Source organism: Schistocerca gregaria, chromosome 1, assembly GCF_023897955.1.
Source record: "Schistocerca gregaria isolate iqSchGreg1 chromosome 1, iqSchGreg1.2, whole genome shotgun sequence".
NCBI classification, from domain to species: Eukaryota; Metazoa; Arthropoda; class Insecta; order Orthoptera; family Acrididae; genus Schistocerca; species Schistocerca gregaria.
This window is the reverse complement of record NC_064920.1, coordinates 70,689,611-70,713,631: the sequence shown is the minus strand read 5'-3', so window position 1 is coordinate 70,713,631 and position 24,021 is coordinate 70,689,611. Positions and strand designations below refer to the sequence as shown.

At 38.1% G+C, this 24,021-nt stretch overlaps 1 protein-coding gene across 1 annotated transcript in view; it reads right to left on the bottom strand.

Annotated features, from left to right (window-relative positions):
- LOC126331023 (piwi-like protein Siwi) overlaps nt 1-24,021 on the bottom strand; it is a 242,412-nt gene that overhangs the window by 182,650 nt on the left and 35,741 nt on the right. The window contains 2 exon segments of the mRNA XM_049996440.1: nt 7,336-7,547; nt 15,275-15,388. Of these exon segments, the coding sequence (XP_049852397.1) occupies nt 7,336-7,547; nt 15,275-15,388 (326 nt within the window).

The following is a 24,021-nucleotide window of genomic DNA, read 5'->3' as shown; positions in this document are numbered from 1 at the left end:
AATGGCAGCCCATTCTTCACCGAGCACTGCACTGAAGGGAGGTATTGCTGTCGATCAGTGAGGACTGGCATGAAGTCAGTGTTCCAAAACATCCCAAAGGTGTTCTATAGTATTCAGGTGAAGACTCTGTGCAGGCCAGTTCATTACAGGGATGTTATTGTTATGTAACCACTCTGTCACAGGCCATGCATTGTGAACAGGCTCTCAATCGTGTTGAAAGATGCAATCATCCTCCCCAAATTGCTCTTCAACAGTGGGAAGCAATAAGGAGCTTAAAACATCTATAAAAACCTGTGCTGCGATAGTTCCAAGCAAAACAACAAGGGGTGCAAGCCCCCTCCATGAGAAACATGACCACACCTGTAACACCACTGCATCCAGATTTTACTGTTGGCACTACTCACACTGGCAGATGACTTTCAGTAGGCATTCGCCATACCCACACCCTGCCATCAGATCATCACACCACACATTTTTCCACTGTTGAGTCATCCAATGTTTATGCTCCTTACACCAAGTGAGGCATTTGTTTGGCATTTACCAGTGTGATGTGTGGCTTATGAGCAGCCACTTGACCATGAAATCCAAGTTTTCTCACCTCCCACCTATCTGTCATAGTAGTTGCAGTGGATCCTGATGCAGTTTGGAATTCCTGTGTGATGGTCTGGATAGATGTGTGCCTATTACACATTGCAACCCTGTTCAACTGTTGGAAGTCTGTGTCAGTCAACAGACGAGGTCGGCCTCTATGCTTTTGTGCTGTGTGTGTCTCTTCACGTTTCCACTTCATTATCACTAGTGGATCTAGGGATGTTTATGAGTGTGGAAATCTCATGTACAGACGTATGACACAAGTGGCACCCAATCACCTTAACACGTTCGAAGTCCATGAGTTCTGCGGAATGCCCCATTCCGCTCTCTCATGTTGTCTAATGACTATTGAGGTCACTGATATGGAGCACTTGGCATTAGGTGACGACACAATGCACTTAATATGAAAAATGTATGTTTCTGGGGGTGCCTGGACTCTTTTGATAACATAGTATATCTCCCATCACAGTTCACTTACCTTATCTTCCCTTTCTATAATATTGCTCCCAAGTTTGTTTCATTTATGAAGACCCTGTATACATTCCTTCCTAATGTTTCCTTCTATACTTTGTATTGTCCTTCCATCTGTGTTTGTGTGTGTGTTTATGTTTATATATACTCTGCAAGCCACTGTACAGTGTTACGGGAGGGGTGTCCTATACCACTACCAGTCGCTTTCTTTCCTGTTCCACTCAGGAACAGAGTTAGGGAAAAACCAACTGTCTATAAGCTTCCATATGAGCCCTAATATCTTGTATCTTTGTAGTCATTACATGAAATGTATATTGGCAGCAGTAGAATTGCTTTGCAGTCAGCTTCAATTGCAAGTCCTCTAAATTTTCTCATTACTGTTCCTCAAAAAGAATGCCACCTTTCTTCCAGGGATTCCCATTTGAGTTCCTGAAGTATTGTATCCTGCATGTTGTTTGAACCTGCCAGTAAAAAATCTAGCAGCCTGCCTCTGAAATGCTTCAACAACTTCCTTTAATCTGATCTGGTGCACATCTCAAATACTTGAGTGGTATTTCAGGATAGCTTGCACAAGTGCCTTATATGCAGCCTCTTTTACAGATGAACTTCTCTTTCCAAAAATTCACCCAATAAAATGAGGTCAACAATTTGCTTTCCTTACCAAACTCCTCACATGCTCATTCCATTTCATATCCGCTTTGTAATGTTCTGCCCAGATATTTATATGAGGTGACCATGTCAAGCAGGGCACTACTAATGCTGTATTCAAACATTATGGGTCTTTTCCCCCTATTCATTAAAAGAAAGTACTTTTTTCTGTATTTATAGCTAGCTGTCATTCATCACAGCAAATAGAATTTTTTTATTTAACAGTGAAATTTGCCAAACAGCCATGCAATTGAAATCTTATTTTATTTTCGCTACCAGTTTTGGCTATTCATTATGTCATCTTTACTGCCAAATGTGGTAGCGAAAATAAAATAAAGTTACATCTCAAATGCACGGCTGTTTGGCAAATTTCATTGTTAAATATTTGACCAGATGCTGTCCAATGTCCACAATGGATTCATAAAAACTAGAAATTTTGTCTAAGTCATCTTGTATCCTCCTACATTTACCCAAACTTTGACACATTCCTGAACACCAAAGCATCATAAGCAAACAACCACAGACTGCCATCTACCCTCTGCCAGATCATATATGTATATAGAAAATAATAATGGTTCCGTCACACTTTCCTGGGGTGCTCCTGGAGATAACCTTGTCACTAATGAACACTCTCAGTTAAGGAATCCAGTCTCCTGCATTTCCTCTTACGGCATATACACCTAATATTTCTACTAAAGTTTTGTGGTCTACACAGTCTAATACCTTTGTTAGATCCATAAATACTCCTACTCATTTATTTTTGGAATTCAAGTTTGTTATGACATTTTTGATGAGGTCTATTATTGTATCTATGGTGCATTTATCTTTCTGGAAGCCAAACTGATTCTTGTTGGTCATTTCACATTTCATCAGAAAAGCAACAAGTCTCTGTGCATTCATTTGAATACTTTTGATATGACTGGTAAAAGAGCTATAGGCCTATAATTATCTGGATTGTATTCATTATTCTTTTTATGTATTGGTTTTATCAGTGCTGTCTTTAAGCACTTTGGAAAAGTTCCTTCCAGGAATGAGGAATTAATTAGTTGTGTAAGAAGTTTCTTGAGTTACTGCATACAGTGTTTAATTTCTATACTTGATATTCTGTCAATTACACATGACTTTGTTTGTGTTAGGTTTCTTACTATCTTTAATTCCAATCCCAAAGAAACCAGGTGTTGACAGATGTGAAAATTACCGAACTATCAGTTTAATAAATCACGGCTGCAAAATACTAATGCGAATTCTTTACAGACGAATGGAAAAACTAGTAGTAGCTGACCTCGGGGAAGATCAGTTTGGATTCCGTAGAAATATTGGAACACGTGAGGCAATACTGACCTTACGACTTATCTTAGAAGCTAGATTAAGGAAAGGCGAATCTACATTTCTAGCATTTGTAGACTTACAGAAAGCTTTTAGCATGTTGACTGGAATACTCGCTTTCAAATTCTGAAGGTGGCAGGGATAAAATACAGGGAGCGAAAGGCTATTTACAATTTGTATAGAAACCAGATGGCAGTTATAAGAGTTGAGGGGCATGAAAGGGAAGCAGTGGTTGGGAAGGGAGTGAGACAGGGTTAAGTGTCAGGAAGTCGTTTCTGAAAGTATTTGTATGGAGTGTAGCCATGTATGGAAGTGAAACATGGACGATAAATAGTTTAGACAAGAAGAGAATAGAAGCTTTCGAAATGTGGTGCTAGAGAAGAATGCTGAAGATTAGATGGGTAGATCACATAACTAATGAGGAGGTATTGAATAGGATTGGGGAGAAGAGAAATTTGTAGCGCAACTTGACTAGAAGAAGGGATCGATTGGTAAGATATGTTCTGAGGCATCAAAGAATCACCAATTTAGTATTGGAGGGCAGTGTGGAGGGTAAAAATCGTAGAGGGAGACCAAGAGATGAATACACTAAGCAGATTCAGAAGGATGTAGGTTGCAGTAGGTACTGGGAGATGAAGAAGCTTGCGCACGATAGAGTAGCATGAAGAGCTGCATCAAACCAGTCTCAGGACTGAAGACCACAATAACAACAACAACAACAACAGTGTTTCTTCTTCTGTCACTTGGGAAAAGTGCCATTGTTTTCCCTGGGGATTAATAAATGTTTTCCAGGTGTTATTGTGTTTTTTTATTATTTGTTGTTTCTTTTAGTTTTTGGCCTACTGTGGCAAAATAGGCATTGAAGAGATTTATGATTTTATTCTGTTCAGTTATAGTTTTTTTGCTGATCATGAACTGTACTTTGCTGTCTTCCTGTAAGTTGGAGGGTTTGCGATTTGTATTTATAATAGACCAAAAAACCTTGCTTTTATAATCAGCACTATTTATATACTTTTTTTGATTCTAGTAATTTGGCTGCTTGCAGAAGTTTAGCATAGTTTCTTTTATTATTATATAATGTTTTATTATTATATTTTCAACAATGCTAGTTTTATATATTCTGTGCATCATTTTTATCTTGTTTCTAGAGACCAAAAAGCCTTCTGTTATCCATTTTTTGTTTTTATTTGTGGTTTTGGCTTTAGTTTTTATTACTGGGCATGTAATATTGAGATGGTAGGATAGTGTGTCAATAAAGTGAGTCACTTTACGATCCAATGATGGAGTCTTTTTCCAGCATTCCCATCCTTCTTTTTCAAGTTTTATACTAAGGGCTGTTAAGTTTTGTTCATTTAAGTTTCTTTTTTCCCACATTTTTTCTGTTTTTTCATTTGTGGTGATATCATTTAGACATATTTTTATTGCATCATGATCTGACAGGGCCATTTCTGTAACTTCACTTTTGTACTGAAAGTCCCTTAAATTTGTGAAGATGTGATCTATTTGAGTACGGGAATTTGCAGTTTTACAGTGTCAATGTCATCTTGTATCCTCTTTATAGTTTCGTTATCTGAGGCTTATGATTCTATTTGACGGATTTCACATGTGCAGAGCTGCTTTTCACATATTAACCTATTATTTTCTTTCTTTATGCGTATATTTTCTGTTTTTAGCACCTCAATAGCCTCTTGTAGCAATTTTATAACTTAATTTTTGGAGTCTACTGTATTTAAAAGTTTGGCTGTTTCAGCACGGAAACAAACTTGGCACGTCCACGAAGTATCATCAATGATGACCTTCAGGTTTACCTTCACACACTTTTCCTGTAGCCAGTAGTTGCATTTTATACACAATATATCCTTCATCGCTCGCTTTTTGCATTCTCTACACGAATAACTGTTTGTTTTTTGCCTTTCTGATGAGAGCAAAGTGTCACTACACTTTCCTAATGACGCCATTTTGACTGAACTTCAAACTGTACATTTCACTTTCTACATTGTCTAACCTACCTACCCAATTAAAGGATCTAATATTCCACACTCTGACCTGTAGAACGCCAGTTTTGTTTTTCCTGATGATGTCTTCCTCTTGAACAGTCCTTGCCAGAATTCTGAATGGCATCGTCTTTTAGCTCTGGAATATTTTACTCGAGAGGGTGCCACCATTATTAAACCATACACTACAGCTGCACGTCCTTCAGAAATATAATGGCTGCAGTTTCCTCTCACTTTCAGCCATCTACAGAATCAGCACACCAAGACCATGTTGGCTGATGTTACCAGTCAATCATCCAGACCGTTGCCCCTGCAACAACTGAAAAGGCTGCAGCCCCTCTCCAGGAACAGCAGGTTAGGCCACAGATACTCTACATTGCAGTTGCACCAACAGCATGACTGCCTGTATCAGTGAGCACCAAAGGCACCCCTACCTTGTCAAATATCATGGTCCATTTCTATTAGAATTGGCATTAAAATTTTACTGATTTTGTCCATACAAGCGTTCATAATACAAATTTCAATAACTACTCTTTTGTCACATATGCATCTTCAGGGTTATACATCTCTCTCTCTCTCTCTCTCTCTCTCTCTCTCTCTCTCTCTCACACACACACACACACACACACACACACTATCTCTCGCACTCTCTCCCATACTCCGTACACCTGGCTGAAAATGACTTACAAGTTCGTGGTGCCCTCCATAGGTAATGCTGGAGATCAATATGGTGTTGGCCCACCCTTAGGCTTGGTGACAGCTGCCACTATCACAGACATATGTTCAATCAGGTGCTGGACGGTTTCTTGGGGAATGGCAGCCCATTCTTCATGGAGCCCTGCACTGAGGAGAGGTATAGGTATGGGTCGGTGAGGCTTGGCATGAAGTTGACATTCCAAAACATCCCAAAGGTCTTCTATAGGATTCCGGTCAGAACTCTGTGGAGGCCAGTCCATTACACGGATATTACTGTCGTGTAACCACTCAGCTGCAGGCTGTGCATTATGAACAGTGATCGATCATGTTGAAAGATGCAATCGCCATCCCTGAATTGATCTTCAATAGTGGGAAGCAAGGCAGTGCTTAAAACATCAATGAAGACCTGTGCTGTGATAGTGCCAGGCAAAACAAAGGGTTCACATTCCCTCCATGAGAAACATGACAAAACCATTACACAACCGCCTCCGAATTTTCTGGCACACAAGGTTCACCGGGCATTCGCCATACCCACACTCTGATATTGAATCGGCGCATTGTGTGCCGTGATTTGTCACTCCACATAATGTTTTTCAACTGTTCAGTCATCCAATGTTTATGCTCCATACACCAAGTGAGGTGTCATTTCATATTTACCAGCATCATGTGTTGCTTATGAGTAGCCACTTGACCATGAAATCCAAGTTTTCTCACCAACCCCCTAACTGTCATAGTAGTTGCAGTGGATTCTGATGCAGTTTGGAATTCCTGTGTGATGGTCTGTATAGATGTGTGCCTATTACACATTACAACCCTGTTCAACTGTTGGCAGTCTGCTGTCAGTCAACAGGCGAGGTCGACCTCTATGCTTTTGTGCTGTGCATGTCCCTTCATGTTTCCACTTAACTATCACATCAAAAACAGTGGATCTAAGGATGTTTGGGAGTGTGGAAATGTCTCGCACAGACGTATGAAACAAGTCACACCCAATCACCTGATCATGTTCGAAGTCCATGAGTTCCCTGGAGTGTCCCATTCTGCTCTCTAATGACTACTGAGGTCACTGATATAGACTATGTGGCAGTAGATGTAAGTACAATACACCTAATATGAAAAGTGTGTGTGTGTGTGTGAGTGATCTGATATCAACAAAGGATAAACTTCAGAAACACGTAGTATCAAACATTTTTTGACCTTAAAAATAAGACAATGTACAATAAATACAAATTTTAAATATCAAAAAGTCTGTCAAGCAGAAACTCTGACAAAAAAATACATAATTTATGTAGAACCTTCAACAGTATGTTCCAGCATGTTCTTATGGAATATAATGAAATGACTGTTGTAACATCAACTATCGCAATACTGATAACCAATTTAATACCTTTGGTAGGCACATTAGACATCTGAAAAATAAGGGACAGGTCACTAACTGAACCTCGCAAAACCCACCCCTTTCCAACTGGAGAGCCACAAAGAGTTTTTCAGTAAGAGGAAACATGTTTTGGAAGCAAAAATCATAGAGATCTCAAACATGTTTAAATATGGAATACAGTGTATCTTCTTGTGATATTGAAGGTAATTAATACATAATTCATGCCTAACTCACATCCTTATCTAGCTTCTTTGCTGTGAACATTACACTTCCATCAAAAATGTATCCTCCCAGAGCTTCCTTATGGATTTTCAACAGCTGTATTTTTGCAGCTGTAGTTTCCTCTTCTGGTGCAAAGTCAACACGGTACTGGTACAACATAAAGTCGGTTATTGACGTCAGTTTGAAGTAATTTGTATTCATCCGGATTGTGGTTCCAGACTTTCCTAGAAAATGGAGACATATTTTTGGTTGGGTGAAACTATACTTAAATCTTTGCTTCCATGGCCATACAAGTAAAACTAGCAATTTGCAGTGACAATTTCCTAGAAATAATAACTGAGAAAGTTATGAGGCATGTCCATAAAATAAGAGAACTGAGCCTCTGATGCCCAAACGGATATTGTTCGCAGCACTGCATTCAACGACAAGGTGATGGCAGTAGAAGGCACACTCATTTCTCAGTTCAGTGCTGTGCTGAATTGAATGTGTCTATTCTGAATCCCACAAGCTGTGACATGAGAAGCATAATACAGTTTCTTCTTGGAAAGGGAAATGTGCTGTTAGAGATTTTCAGTGAAATTAAACTTGTTTGTGGGGATGGTGTGATGAATCATCCTAATGAGATTACAGCTGGCAGGAAGGATGTTCATGATGAAGAATCTGTCATTTCCCACTGTGACTGATGAGATGGTGAGCAAGATCGATAAAATGATTCATTGTGATCACCGATTGGCTCTGGATGAGATGAACAAAATGTTTCCAGAATCTTGCTATCTCTTCTGCATGGAATCATTACTCAAACATTTGGTTTTCGAAAATTGTGTGTGAGATGGGTACCAAAACAGTTCACATATCAACACAAAGTCAACAGATCACAAAAGTTCAAATGTGTGTGAAATCTTATGGGACTTAACTGCTAAGGTCATCAGTCCCTAAGCTTACACACTACTTAACCTAAATTATGCCCGAGGGAGGACTCGAACCTCCATCGGGACCAGCCGCACAGTCCATGACTGCAGCGCCTTAGACCGCTCGCCTAATCCCGTGCGGCAACAACAGAATCACATCTCCATGGGAGTTTCTTTACTTCTTCAAACTAAGACAAAGAATCCTTGATTCTGTTGTGAATGGTGATAAGTGGCTTTCTATACCCCTGGAATGGAAACAATCATCAGTGAAAAAATTCAAAACTTTGGGTCCATTAAAACAAGAAATGGTAATGCTGCACAGTGCTGTAAAATCATAAAAACACAACAGAGTGTGATATAGAACGAAAATAGCAGTAAATTAATGAAGTGAATGTGCTTGTTGCATGATAATCAACATCCCCACACAGACAATGCCATAAGGCAAATCTTGGGTTCATACTGTTGTGACATCATCAACCACAGCCCTGATCTGACACCTTCATATTTTCACCACTATGAATTTGTTTGCAGGTGTAAAAGTGGGTTTCCTACCGATGATGATGTTCAGTGGTTCAGAGAGTGGTTGAAGTAGGTATCAGAAAACTCATACCTCAGCTCCACAAATGCACTGACATAGATGGTGACTACACTGGAAAATGATGTTTGAAGTACATCTGTGAAAGTGTATATTTTTCATAAATATATAGCCTTTTCATACAATTCTGGACATGCCTCCTTTAAAAAAATCCTTGTTCTTTAGATTAAATATTTGTTATCTAAGAGAAACTGTAGCACTGTTTACCAAAGGTTGATGATTAGTATCACTTCTTAAAATATATACCTGATATCAAAGATTAAGAAACATATTGCAATGATAAAACTGCATGGAGACTGCCTGCCATATTGTACAGTACAGGTCAATCCATTTCAAATCATCCAGGCAATGTTGCTCTCAATATTTTCCTGACAGTCACAAAACATTGTTTGAAAAAGTTTTATAAGCCATAGTATTTTTCTGGCAGCCGTTTTTAAACTAGCGCTTCAGCCAAGTTTAATGAAAAATGTGGTTTGCAGGAAGTTTAACTGCCAAGTTATTTTAAAAGATCTCAGAACAATTAAATAAACAGTGTGTTCAACATGAAATGAACTTCAGGCATAAATTTTTTTAAATAAATTTTTTTATCTTGCAGGACAGTCAAGTCAAACTATTTCTCCAAAGACTCAGAAAAAATTTATCAATCATTACTTTTTATGAAGGAAGAGAGACTCTCGTACATGCTCCACATTCACTTCACTCACACTGGGACATCTGTAATGTAATGAATTTGTTGTGCCAGTGGTAAATGACCTTCCTTGTTGGTGGCTTCTCAGCATACTTGGTTCTAAAGATCCGTTGAACAGCTGTAGCACACTTGTTTTTGTCGAACTCCAACACACAGAAAACTCAGTCCACACCTGAACTCGCCGTGTTTGTGACTAGTGCTGACTATCGGCAAATTACCAAACTACGCTGTGGTGGTATGCACGAGAAAAAGCTTTCAGGGTTTCTCTTCAAAATGACATATGGATGATATCTATACAATGTTTGGTTCTTGAGAAATAAATAATTGATGAAAGTGTTCCCGGACTTTATGTACAAAGTGTATTTAGATTTAAAATTTTAGTTGTAACTACTTGCCAGCTGTAATTCCCATTAGAGAGCTAAACAAACATGTTGTTTCATTGCACAGGTTACCAGTTATGTTATGTGTTGTACCAGACACTGTTGTGAGTTTCAATGGAGTCACTTTTGATACTATTTTCTTTGCAAGCACCCAAGCAAAGTTGAAAGGCAGTTTTTGGTTCAGAAGGGTGAATAAAAGGTACCAAAACATCACTGTTATGTCAGAGCATATACACGGACAAGGACAAAAAATTCCCGGATATTTCCTTGATTTTCCAGTTAAAAACACACTTTTTCTCATGTGAAAATACACTTCTTCCAAGGTGAAAAATACACCTTTTCCATTATAAGTGACACTATACTTTCTCTTGGAGCCATAAAAATATCAATCCTGGATTTTCCAGTTAAAAACAGTTTTTCCCATGTGAAAATACACTTCTTCCAAGGTGAAAAATACACCTTTTCCATCATAAGTGCCACCATACTTTCCCTTGGAGTCATAAAAATATCAATCCTTTGAGCGGTACAGGTTTTATTCATTAGTGTGAAACTTCAGAAAGCGAAAAACCATGGCAAAAGGTTTTAGAAAGATCTGATGTGCAGCAACATTTACGATGCATATATTTTTTATTTGTATATATCTGAAACAGCACATTAGTTCCTGAAGCATTGAAATCTAGAGTGAGGATGAAGATTTTCTTAGAGTACCAGTATTGTATTACCTCATGTTTGGTTCTTTGTTATGGCATAATGCCATACATACCAGAAGTTGAAAATGTGAAACTGAAATTCAGTGACACATTGAAACTAGCCAATAATGCAGAATGAAATACTGTTTCTAATAAACTGACTGCCTCTGGGGAAAAGATTAATAAAAGCCACATTTATTTAGCAACTGGACAAAAAGAATTCCTTTGTTTTGCAAAGCGACTGGGTGCCAAAAACATGGAAGTAAAATAAAATCAGAAAACTAAAACTAATAACATATGTTAGCCTTCCATAATTATGTGAATGCATTTTAATTCACTTGATAGCTCTCAACCACAGAAATCCGTTTCATTTTCATTTGATGTGAGAAGTGTAAACAAAGAGGAAATCACTAAACATAAACACAGCTTACGTGGAGACTAACCCCACCCTGCTAGAACCCAGACTGCTATGCACATGCACGAATCTGGCAGCTTGGGCACACCAAAAAATGTTCCTGGGTAGCATCTGGCTGCTTGTTGCTACTGCTGATACAGTGAACAGTCACACTTCAAGGAGCTGGAAGTGGTAGAAGGTACTGCCCATATGCAACTCAACTGCGCACATGCATGAGCTTGCGGCCAACTGCTCAAATGAACTTAATATCAACAATTGTAACATCATGCTCGTTGCCAGCAGTTTATTGTTTTGAAGTATTCCATAGTCTTTGTCCTAAAGCCTTGACACATATTGCTGTTTATTAGCTCTAACCAGTCAAAAGTACAAAAGTTTAACTGAAGACTAAAACTATGAAAAATTCCCAGAATTCCAAAAAATTCACAGGTTTTCCCCAATTTTCTCCTGGATGAAAAAATTCCAAGGTTTTTCCCGTTTTTCCCGGAGCATTTGCACCCTATATGTTCACTTTTGTCTTCCATTTTTCCAAGCTACCACTTCTCATCTTACAAACGACAAAGTCATTATTTATGAAATATGATATGTTTGTAAAAACTATTGAAGTCTGATGATCATCAAAGTTTGAGGCTTTGGAAGTAACAATACATCTTATTTGGGGGCGTATCTGTGATGGCTTCTTTTTTCTTAAACTGGTAAACAACATTCAAATCTCTCTGTGTTTCATTTTGATTTGCTCAATTTCAGGCGAAGAGGTAAATATATATTTAATTCAAGAAATACTCTGTGGACAGTATTTGAATATACCTTGTGGAGTCAGGATCTGTTCTGTGTTAAGGTCTTTGAAGGGAAGCTCGTTCAACTTCTCATTTTGTTGTTCTGCCTATGCCATCACAAGAATTCACTCCATGTGATGAAGCAAAGAAATTCCACTCTCCTAGTAAACCAATCATTTTTATGTTGTCAAACAGTAATGAAGTGTTCCTTATTTTTGTACTGGCTGCTTGCACCATTGCTAAAGTTAATGACCATTTCAACATTACCTATGATATTCTTAATTTCCTTAATGAGATGATGTTGAAACATATACACAAGCTATTGTGATTAAGGTGGTCACTAATCACACAAATAGATTTGCAACATACTTTGTCTTCTTTTTTAAAGCAGATGACAAACGGATGCCGTGTTGTTTGTGTATTAGTCCAATGAAAACTTTGAATTTCATCCTGTACTGTAACTGTATAGTTTTCTGCAAAATCACCAGTCACTATGCAGTGGGTTTCTTTCAGGTTTTCATTTGTTTCCTTGAAATATGGGCCTTGAGCTTTCGAGATAAAGTGATGGGATGTTAAAAGCACCAGCTTATCAACAAGAGAATGTAAAAATTCATCACTGGGCATTACCTCTGTAATAAGCTCAGCTCTGTTTGAAAATTACTTTGTCAGGCAAGATACCAAGTTCCTTTTTAAAAACATCTTCACAGGTGTCAAGCACACATTTTTTAATATTAATGTCACATACCATGAAAGCTATCAGGTGTTTATAATTTGCATTAAGCTTTGCTCCCACATCATAAGCTTTGTGTTTTTATTATGCTTGCAAACGTATACATTATGAGTTCTGATGAACCCATTAGAACGCACCACTTTGGTCATAGAATGCAAAACATAGAGCGGCCAATTTTGTGATCTGGATATTTCTGTTTATGGAGGCTGTAGAGATCATTCAGCGAGACAAGAATTAATCTTTTCTGCTTCTGCACCTTAACATTGTTAACAACAGTTGAAAAACACTATTACTTACCAGGACATAAGCAATTGTTTTCATCATCCTCCCTTGAGCCTTTACTAGCTGCCTAGTTAACTTCACCATGTATTCAGATGCATCAAACTCCTCAATTATTTTTTTCTTAGGCCATGATCTTGGCAAGAGGCTAATTATCTTAATTTCATGATCTTTACAAGAAATTTTGAATTTTTCTTTCACTCTTTGGTAATAAGATATCATATTCATTTTGCACATTTTCTGTATTATTCTGATTCTGAGATTCTAAGTAATTATGGAAACATTCTTGCAATTTTCACTTGACTGCACTTGTGATTTTATCAGTTCTTTGTAAAGCTGACAGTCAGTGTTCTGTGTTAAGCTTCACAAAGGAGATAATTCCAAAGTTTTACAAATGGATTCTACTTGATGCAACACATTATTCTCAACACATTCAAAAGGCCCAGAAAGAAATTCATGGTCACTTTTGACACTATTTGCCACTTCCTTGACTGGTTTTTCTACAATTATTCTTGATGCACATGTTAGACATAGAGCTTGTCCAGGCATTAAGTTAATATTCACATTTTTACTCTTGGAAAAATGTTCAATTAGTATTTTATGCAAACCGTTTTTAACTTTTTTCTTAGTACCAAATGGGTCACAACATATTTCCCAAAAATGTGGTTGCATTTGTCTAAATATTTATCTTTGTGTTAATGGCAAATATTGGTAATTTCTTTTGAAATGCTTAATTTTAGCTGACATTGTTCTTCAGCTGGCAAGTCTTAAGGCACTGCTTTCTGCTTTCTTGTAGGGTTGCTCATGACAATGTTCACTTATTAGTTCACCTACAAAACAGCTCATATTTAATACTTGAACAATCTGTTATTCCTGAAAACAGTTGCAAATGGGGGAGTTAAAGTCTACACTGGCAAAACTCTGACTTTGGTGCCTGCAAAGAAAATAGTATGAAAAGTGACTCCATTGGAACTTACAACACTGTCTGGTAGGACACACAACATAATTGATAACCTTGCAATGAAATATCATGTTTGTTTAACTCTCTAATGGAAATTGCAACTGGCAAGTAGTTACAACTAAAATTTTAAATCTAAATACATAGAGAAACATTAATGTGTGTAATCTGAACGCCAAGTGTAGTACAATAAATGTATCAGTAAGTTAAGAATTAGAACTCGTACTTGCCCGTTACTACCTACTGTTATTTAAAAGTAGAAATATTTGATCATTTATTGCAATGATTAAAACATCATTCAACCAATGTCAATTGTAATAATTTCAAGCCTTTGTTTGTTAATGTGGCACTGAACAAGCATGTAGGCACGTTGCATTTTTACCAAAGTTCACTGCTCTATTAATCTCATTGTAGTTGAGTTTCATTCATACATTTCTGTGAGATATTCCAATGAGTATAAAAAAGTTCTCTAAAATGCTCACTTGTTTTCATTCAGTCTCTTTTTAGATATTGATAATGGACGTTAAAAGGCGTTTAGCCATATTTGAAAAGCTCTAGAAAAACAGGAGTGCATGCTCAGGCCTAAAACTTATACTGCATATAGTTACGTACACACTCAACACAGAAATAACATATTATTACAGAGTCTCTCTTCCTTCATCAAAAGTAATGACTGATAAATTTTTCCTGAGTCTTTGCAGAAATAGTTTGACTGACTGTCTTGCTGGATATAAAAATTTAAAAAAAATGTATGCCTGAAGTTCATGCTGAACACAGTGGTTTTTTGCTCAAACAGTCCACTGGTGCACTGCCAGTCCATAGTTTCCAATGGGCACAATATTTCAGCAACCACACACGTCTCCATTGTCAGGTGCACTGACGAACTGAGCTCTTGAGTGTGGGCTCAGTTCATTAGCGCACCTGACAATGGCAACATGCCTAATCGCCGAAATATTGTGCCCGTTGGACATTATGGACTGGCAGTAGACCCATGGCGTGTTTGAGCAAGAAATACGCCGCGAGAAACTGAAGAGCTCAGTTCGTCAGCACACCTGATGATGGCAACATGTCTGATTGCCGAAATATTGTGCCTGTTGGACACTATGGACCGTCCATACACACATGGACTGTTCAAACAAGAAATACACAGGGAGAAATTGAACAATCACACAGTGGTTTTTTAATTATTTTGATATCTTTTAAAATAACTTGGCGATTAAACTTCCTGCAAAACCACATTTTCTATTAAACCTGGTCCAACCACCATTTTAAAAATGGCTGCCAGAAAAAAACTATGGCTTACAACCATTTTTCATACAGGGTTTTGTGACTCTCTACCTATAGGAAACTCATGATAAAAAAAAATAGCAAAAATTTTTAAAAAAATGTTAAGCAAAAAATTTGGTTTATATTGTGTGATCTGAAATGGACTGACCCCTACCTTAAAGCAAACAAGAAACTACATTCTTATGAAATTAATTTTTACCAGTAAAATCAAGCAGTAGGTGTAAGGGTTAACATATTAAAAGCAATTACCCTTTTTACTAGACAACCATTCCGGTCTTGTTATTATGCTGTCCTCCACAACTCGTGTTTGCCTTTGAACATTCCGTTTGGGGGCTGCTTGTGCTTTCTGGACTGGAACTGGAACTACAAAAGTGGAGAAGTCTTTAAGATGCCAACTGCTGACATAAGGTTAAACTTACTTTCTTCAGAAAATCAAGAATAAAATTAAATTACATCTTTGTCAGAGTAGCAGCTTCTCTAGGTTTCATGCAAGATTTTCAGTGTCAGCCACTTCCATTTAAAGAGAGTATATAATTTAACACAAAGAAACGATAATGGTATGGAGATGGCGCATTACAGGGTGAAGGATTTGAGGTATTGGTAGGGGGGAGGACATAATGAAATGAGAAGGAAAAACTATTTACAACAGATAAGATAGTCTTTCAACAGAGACCAGCTGAGTAACACAAGTTGAAGATCATGTTTCTTACATGAAAGAAAATGAACTACTTCATAAATCACATACAAATATCCTTGCTTATTCTCTACGAATAAATATATTTTTAGTGGTGGTGGTGGTGGTGGTGTGGGAGGGACAGTGAGCATTAGCGAAATCAAGCAGAAGGTTATTAGCACCAGTTAAAATGAACTGAGATGAATGTGGTTGAAACAAAAATAAAATTTAAAGTGATTTAAAAATTTTATTTAAAATTAAGGAATCATACACAAAAAATGAGAGTTTATGTCATGACAGAATACTAACTGTATGAAAATAATACAAGTGTTATTTAATATGGTGTCCTGATTCCGATTCTGCGATTAGAAATGTTGTAGGACATATGGAATTGAAGTTACAGCTGAAAGTGATAAGATATTAAAAGACAGTACATGGGTTATGTAGCTGCATCAATGAGCCATGTTTAATGTATGAATGTGTGAGTGTGTGTATTCTCGAGGTTACTCTGCTTTATGCATCTGTCAAAATCTACATGTACTGTAGTAAAGACAAACAAGCAAGTTTGGAAATTTTCTGACTAGTCTGTGACAAGTTCTAACTTGTCCACAAACTACAGCATGCATGTAGGTTTCAGCATGTCTTATAAAATTAGTTCACATGCTGTTTCTCCTGTTGATCAATCAGTCTGATTCAGGCATGATTAGAGAATAGTTCGTGCTAGTGTAGTTCTGTGTTTTATTAATCAACAGTCCCAGTAACATGCATATAAGTTATTTCATATAAGGCAATTTGGTAGTTCCATATATTGTGATTCAGTAAACAAAAGATGAATAGGCACAGTTGTGTGAATTGTCCGGACTGCTTTTGCCACATTTGTGGCAAGTATACAACATCCAACCAGTACAAGAGCATGACCAGAAAGCTGCTTATAGCTTACAAAACGGAAATGGAAGGTCAAACAAAATCCTGGGCTGCTCATCTCTGTTGCAAGTCTGTTACTCCGACCTAACCCAGTGGTTAAATGGTAAGCAAAATCAAATGCTATTTGCTGTTTTCATGATCTGGCAGGAGCTGAGAGATTGCTATTCTTAATTTACCAACATATCAAGGTACAGCAAGAAGAACAAGTCAAAAATCCGTTTCTTCAGATTGTGAGTCTGCACTAAAGCCTGTGGCGCATGGTACAGATTACCAAGTACCAATTCCTTCTTCATCCGATGCAATGAACAATGAAGAAAGTGATGCTGAAGGTAATGACAGTGATGCTGGAGTCTTGGAATACATGAATGATCCCGACAATGACATTAAAAAGCCACATTTGATCAGCCAAGCCAAACTGGATGGCCTGGTTCGCTATTTGTCCCTGTCGAAATAAAAGTCAGAACTTTTGGGTTCCAGACTGAAGGACTCGAACTTACTCGAGAGAGGTGCTATAGTTATGCACTTTCAAGATCAGCACGTGAAATTCACAGCATATTATGCTGTTCAACGTGGTGTTTGCTTCTGTCATGATGTGACAGGACTCAGAAAAGGAAATAGGTAACAAAGACATAGCAAAAGAATGCAGACTTTTTATTGACACTAGCTCAAGCTGTCTCAAGGCTGCACTAATACACAATGACAACCAGAAGCCATCAATTCCTATTGCTCATGCTGTGGAAATGAACGAAATCTACGAAACAATGAACACTCCCTTGATGCTGCTTAAGTACTCTGAGCATAACTGGAATATTTGCAGTGATTTGGAGGTTGCAGCCTTTCTGTTAGGAATGCAGACTGAGTACACAAAGCACATGCACTTTCAATGGCTGTGGAATAGTCGAAATGACAAGAATCACTACACAGTGAGAAATTAGCCACCCAGAAATTTACCTGTAGTCGGACAGCACAACGTTCCACATGTACATCTTGTGGATTGTAAAAAGATTTACCTACCTCTACTCCACAACAAACCAGGTCTTATGAAAGAGTTTGTTGCAGTGAAGGATAAAACAAACTGTGGTTTTCAGTACCTCAAAGGCAAGTTTGGAAATATGAAAACTGACTCAACATTGAAAGCAGGAGTCTTTGTTGGACGAGAAATACGGAAGTTGATTCGAAATTCACATGTCAGACTGGAGCTCACATAACAAGAACTAGCAGCTTGGTATGCATCTGTGCTTGTTGTACACAACTTTCTTGGAAACCATAGAGCAGACAACTATGCACAAGTTGTGAACAACTTGCTAAGAGCCTTCCAACATCTCACTGAATGTCACTAAAGATGCATTATTCATATCTTACCTTCTTTCTGTCAAATATGGGAGCCGTGAGTGATGAACATGGTGAAAAGTTTCCACCAGGAGATGTCTACCATGGAAGTAAGATATCAAGGCCACTTCAGTCCAGACATGATACAGAATTATGGTTGTTTTTGCCGAGAGCAACAGATGTTCACAGGTGGAAAGCAAGAAGATCTACACATTTTTAAATCAAGTCATTGTAAGTCTTAGTATAACTAAGGATCCCTGACATTTCAGAGGTAAATAAACATTACTAACAAAGAGATAGAGGGGCTGGCCAGTACTTACCTCAGCTCAGTACAGCCGATAGATACACAAAAAACAACCGAAAATTTAAGTTCCTAGCTTTCGGAATAAATCTTCCTTCATCAGGGAGGAGAGAGGGGAAAGAAAGGGAAGAAAGGAAAGTAGGTTTTGTTACTCACAACCCAGGTTATGAAGCAACAGGGAAAGGAAAACAAGGAGGGTAGCAAGGATGGAGGCATGGTTGTCAGAGGGAAACCAAAAATATTCTACTGTAGGTACTGTGCCAGCTTCAAACCAAAGAGGATGCATACAGAAGTAAAGAGGTATATAGTATAAAGATGTACGATGAAAACATGCATGAATGGCTAAAGAGGAAAGGGAAAGAGGAGAAGACTGAAGAGTAAATGGGAGTGAGGTTGGTTAACGTAGGTTCAGTCCAGGGGGATGGCGGGATGAAAGGATGTGTTGGAGTGCAAGTTCCCATCTCCGCAGTTCAGAGGGACTGGTGTTGGGTGGGAGAAGCCAAATGGCACATACGGTGTAGCAGGTTCCTAGGTCCCTAGAATTATGCTGGAGGGCATGCTCCGCTACTGGGTATTGGACATTTGTTGATTTTTATATAAGTGTAAAATGCTCTGTGACTTAAGAAATTCATCAAACATTCTCACACATATATCAGTACAACTCAGACTGCTCTGTGCATCATCCCTGGATCTACGATATTTCCGAACCGGGGCAATACAAGACAGTGCCCCCCCCCCCCCCCACCACCCCCCCACCCCTCTCGCCACTCCAGAGCGTTTGAGGTAGGACACCAAAACTTTAAAAAATCAACTTAGCAAAAAAATGTTCATTTTTTAGTGCACATCTTTCTGAAGAGTCTGATACATAAAACATAAACATACGTGTTCAAGGAAATGTGAGACATTTTATTTGGTCGTAAGTGCTGCAAAGTGCAGTGCCATGCCTCTTCACACAGCATTTTTCTATTGTGCGTCACTATATTTTGCTCTGTGGAATTCGAATGTGTAATATTTTGTAATGGATGCCATCAAACTATATTCAAGACAGTGGAAATTAAAATGTCCTGTGCTGCCTCTCCTTCTCCCAATCGACCGGTTTGACATTCTGCCCCTCTTTAAAAAATAAATAAATAAACTCGCAATTAATATTGGATGGGATTATTTGCAGCCAGAAGAACAAGAACTCTTCAGAAAATCTGCACTCTTTATCACATATTAGCTAATAACTTGCTGTTTTGTGACATAAAATTAAATACAGAATACATAAAACAAGTAAAGACCAGAGACAAGCAAGACAGTACACATTTCTTCAATCCTCAAGTCCTAGCATTTTTTTTTCTCTATTCTTACTACAGCTTTACATGGCACGCTTTCCTTTCTGGAAAAGAATCTATTACCTCATCAAAGTTTGTCAAACGTTTTGCTACATGAAACAATGATATGTCATTGTCTAATACTAAAAAAGCTATTAATACAAATAGCAACCAAGACTGGTGTATTTCTCGATCTGATTACATGTATTTTGCACTGTCTGTTAGAAAAAATGAAATGGGCCTACCTAATATTGCAGCAATTGTAATACACGCTAAATAAATAAGACAAACAAACGAGACTGTTTGGGCATTTTTTATAACATCACAGAATATAATTCACGAACTACCAATATCAAATACCTATCAGACCACCTACAAGCAAAAAGTTTTATGTTAGGAAATAGTTTCACATTTCATACATAGGCTCCAGCTTCCCAAGCATGATATGGAAAAGTAGTAGCATGAAATTTTTATACAAATTTGGAATATTTTTCCATAATTTGTGTGATGTCCCCATTTCTTCTCCTTCTTCGTCCTAACAAACAATCTCGTTATCACTAATTCTGTAACTCTGTAACTATTTCTGACAGTGTCAAAACTTACTCTCTGTCTAACTTCACTAACCCTGCCACAATCACTGGTTTAGTTATCCCTCGTTTATTCTCCTGTTAGGCATTATTAAGTGTTCGTACAATGTGTTTTCCACGCTACTTTATCGGCTGTTTTCCAGGGACTGAACAACTGGCTCTTACTAGTGTAATGGTCTGGCAAAAACTTTTATGTCAAAATTTCATTTTCTTGGATACACCGAATAGATAATGTATTATCTTTCTTACCTCTTATTCCTGTTACTCATTTCCATTCTGGTAGTGTCAACCTATGGATTGTTACTCATTTCCATTCTGGTAGTGTCAACCTATGGATTTTGCTAGTAATTATAACAACGCTGATCATTCGCAATCCCAGTCCACCAGAAAAATAGCGAGCGACTTTCACCCGTTCGGCTTTGTTCCGCTCAGCTCATGTAGCCCCGTACCCTTTCGTCTGCAGGAAAGTTTATTTCTAGATGCGACGGGAGTTCCCTTGCAGAGACATCATGTACACTATGCACGCATTCAACAATCAACTTAGAATTTATTCAAAAATGTTCAAAATCCTACACAGAGATGCGTCTTAAAATCATATGAACAAACAATAGAACAACATACGCTGGATGCTGGCAGTTTGTGAAACGCCTTTTTTGTCAAAAATATGAATTTCCCCTCCCCCCCTCTCCACAAAAAAAGAGCCAGATACTCCAGTTTGACACCCGCCCCCTATAACCGGGCCTGTTACGCATGCGTGAATCTGCCAGCATAGGTGCGTCAGTAAAATTTTTTACAGGTAGAATCTTGCTGCTTGCTGCTATTGCTTATACAGCTAACTGCCACACTTCTGTAACCAGAAGCGGGAGAAGGTACTACCCATACGTGACTCAACTATGCATGAGCTCACTCACAACTGCTCAAACGAATCTAACATAAGCAGTTGTGACGTCACGCTCATCGGAGTCAATTTATAGTCATGAGGCAATGCACAGTCTTCCTAAAGTCTCTGACACTTTTCCTGTTGGCAGACGCTTGTATGAGCACTGTGTTTTGCTGCTGTACATGGCGCATTTCCTTTGCAAGTTAGGTCCTATTTTCGTTTTCTTTTCTCTTGTTCATGTTTAATTGATGCAGTATTATTCTGAAGCACCTAGATACAGTAATATTGTTTATTAGAGTATCGGTTCTTACCAATCAAAGTTACAAACATTTAACTGAAAACTAAAACAATGAAAAATTACCAGAATTATAAAATATTCTCGGGTTTTTCCCGGTTTTCTCAAAGATGAAAAATTCCCGGGTTTTCCCCAGATCTCCCAGTTGTCCTGGGTCATATACACCCTTTGTATCAAAGTTACCCTAAATTCACATGTTAAGTACCTCTGAAATAGATTATCATCATAAGCACAGTGAAGTCAGCCCTGAGAGGTGTCAGCAATGTAATACTGCCTCTTGGTATCGTCACCAGCTTGACCTCATGGTTTAAGGAGAAACAAACACAATATCAATATAACAGCCCCATCAATCCATCACATATGAAAATTTGGGCTATAATTCTGATAGCACACAATTAGTACTTTGTCAATGTGCAGTTTTTAAAATTCATGCACACCTGCAGTTTGTCACTCACTCCATCCATTTGCTGCCATATAATCCCCAAGCAGAAGTACCATTCAGCTGAGCAACAACCAGCTCCCTCCTATTCATGGGATGTAGATGGCAATGGCAGATTATGGGGGAGATGGTCATGTCTACTGAGTGTGCTTTGAAATCTTGTTCAACAGTATATTGTTTTACATGAAAAAAGGTCTCACATACATGTGGCTACTTAGGCCTATTTAGGACCAGACTACCCTTCCCTTCACTTCAAAATGAATAAACCTATGCAACCGAAGAATTATTATGAAATGGAGTTAACAGTTTTTGATTTGCATTTTAATCATGCCAATCATGTTGCAGAATAGCAATGCTCCTGCAAATGTGAACACTTCTTTTTTAACAGTGTCAGCTTTTCAGTCCAAAGAAAATAATAAACAAAAGCAATGTTAATAACTAAATAGTGCTACGCTATGTCTTTAATGATTTATTCATATCATTAATTTACACTGCATTCATGAACCACAACGTAAAATTGTTCAAAGCAAGAAGATCTCTGGCACCACCTACAGTTTAGAAACCAAGCACAGTCATGCAATGACATAAGCACTGTTACTTGTTGATTATAAGTATTATAATTATAAACAAGAGTACCACTGTACAGTACTTTGTGCTCAGGCATTAGAGGGATGCAGTGAAGCAGAGTGAGTAGCAATCAGTCCACGTTAATGTTTGAAAGCTGTAAATTCAGAAGGACATAACTATGTACAACCAGAATTCTTGCCCAAATTTTTGCAAAGGATCAACTACTGTGGCTGACACCTTTTAAGTGGACTTTTTTCTGACTAAATATGAGGTTTAGCTGGGGATGCTCCCTTAATAGAGATGCCAAACTGTTGACATGTTGACTGACAAGTTTCACCCAGTGGTTCAAATAGTCCACAGCCATTTTCTGCATGTGCAAGGCTGGGTGATTTTGTGGGCCAGTCTGGGTGTAATAAGATAACCAAGTTCATCAAAGCAGATTTTTATGCATGCAGTCATTTGGACATGGCTTCTATCATCTTGGAAGACAGGAGTGTCCACAGCATACTAATCATGAAGATATAGAAAACGAGTAATACATTGTCACCAGTAATGTTGAATCATAACCTGAACGAGAAGGACCACGTCATGGTTCCGCAAACACTCCCAAAACATCACAGAATCACATTCTGCCTGAACTACACAGACTGCAGGGGTTAAATGCCTCATTGGTACTGTCAATGTTCTCAATGTCGAATATTGTTTTAAAAGTAGAATGGGTTAGGAATTATGATGGAAGTAGGATCAAATTTGAGGAAGTGGAGAAAATGGTCAATAGATTGCAGTGCAATAAAGCAGCTGGGGTGGATGAAATTAAGTCGGAACTCAGTGGAATGTCAGGTCTTAAATGGCTACACAGGATAACTGAAATGGCCTGGGAATTGGAAAAGGTTCCATCAGACTGGACAAAAGCACTAATCACACCAATCTTTAAACATGGTAACAGAAAAGATTGTAACAACTACAGAGGTATCTCTTTAATCAGCATTGTGGGTAAATTCTCAGGTATTGTTGAAAGGAAAGTGCGAGTATTAGTTGAGGACCAATTGGATGAAAATCAGTGTGGGCTTAGGCCTCTTAGAAGTTGTCAGGACCAGATCTTTAGCTTACGGCAAATAATGGAGAAGTGTTATGAGTGGAACAGGGAATTGTATCTATGCTTTATAGATCTAGAAAAGGCATATGACCAGGTTCCTAGGAGGAAGTTATTGTCTGTTCTGCGAGATTATGGAATAGGAGGCAAACTTTTGCAAGCAATTAAAGGTCTTTACATGGATAGTCAGGCAGCAGTTAGAGCTGACGGTAAACTGAGTTCATGGTTCAGAGTAGTTTCAGGAGTAAGACAAGGCTGCAACCTGTCTCCACTGTTGTTCATATTATTTATGGATCATATGTTGAAAACAATAGACTGGCAGGGTGAGATTAAGATATGTGAACACAAAATAAGCAGTCTTGCATATGCAGATGACTTAGTTGTGATGGCAGATTCGATTGAATGTTTGCAAAGTAATATTTCAGAGATGTAAGGACTATGGTACGAAGATTAGCATCTCCAAAACGAAAGTAATGTCAGTGGGAAAGAAATACAAACGGATTGAGTGCCAAATAGAAGGAACAAAATTAGAACAGGTGGATAGTTTCAAGTACTTATGATGCATATTCTCACAGGATGGCAACATAGTGAAAGA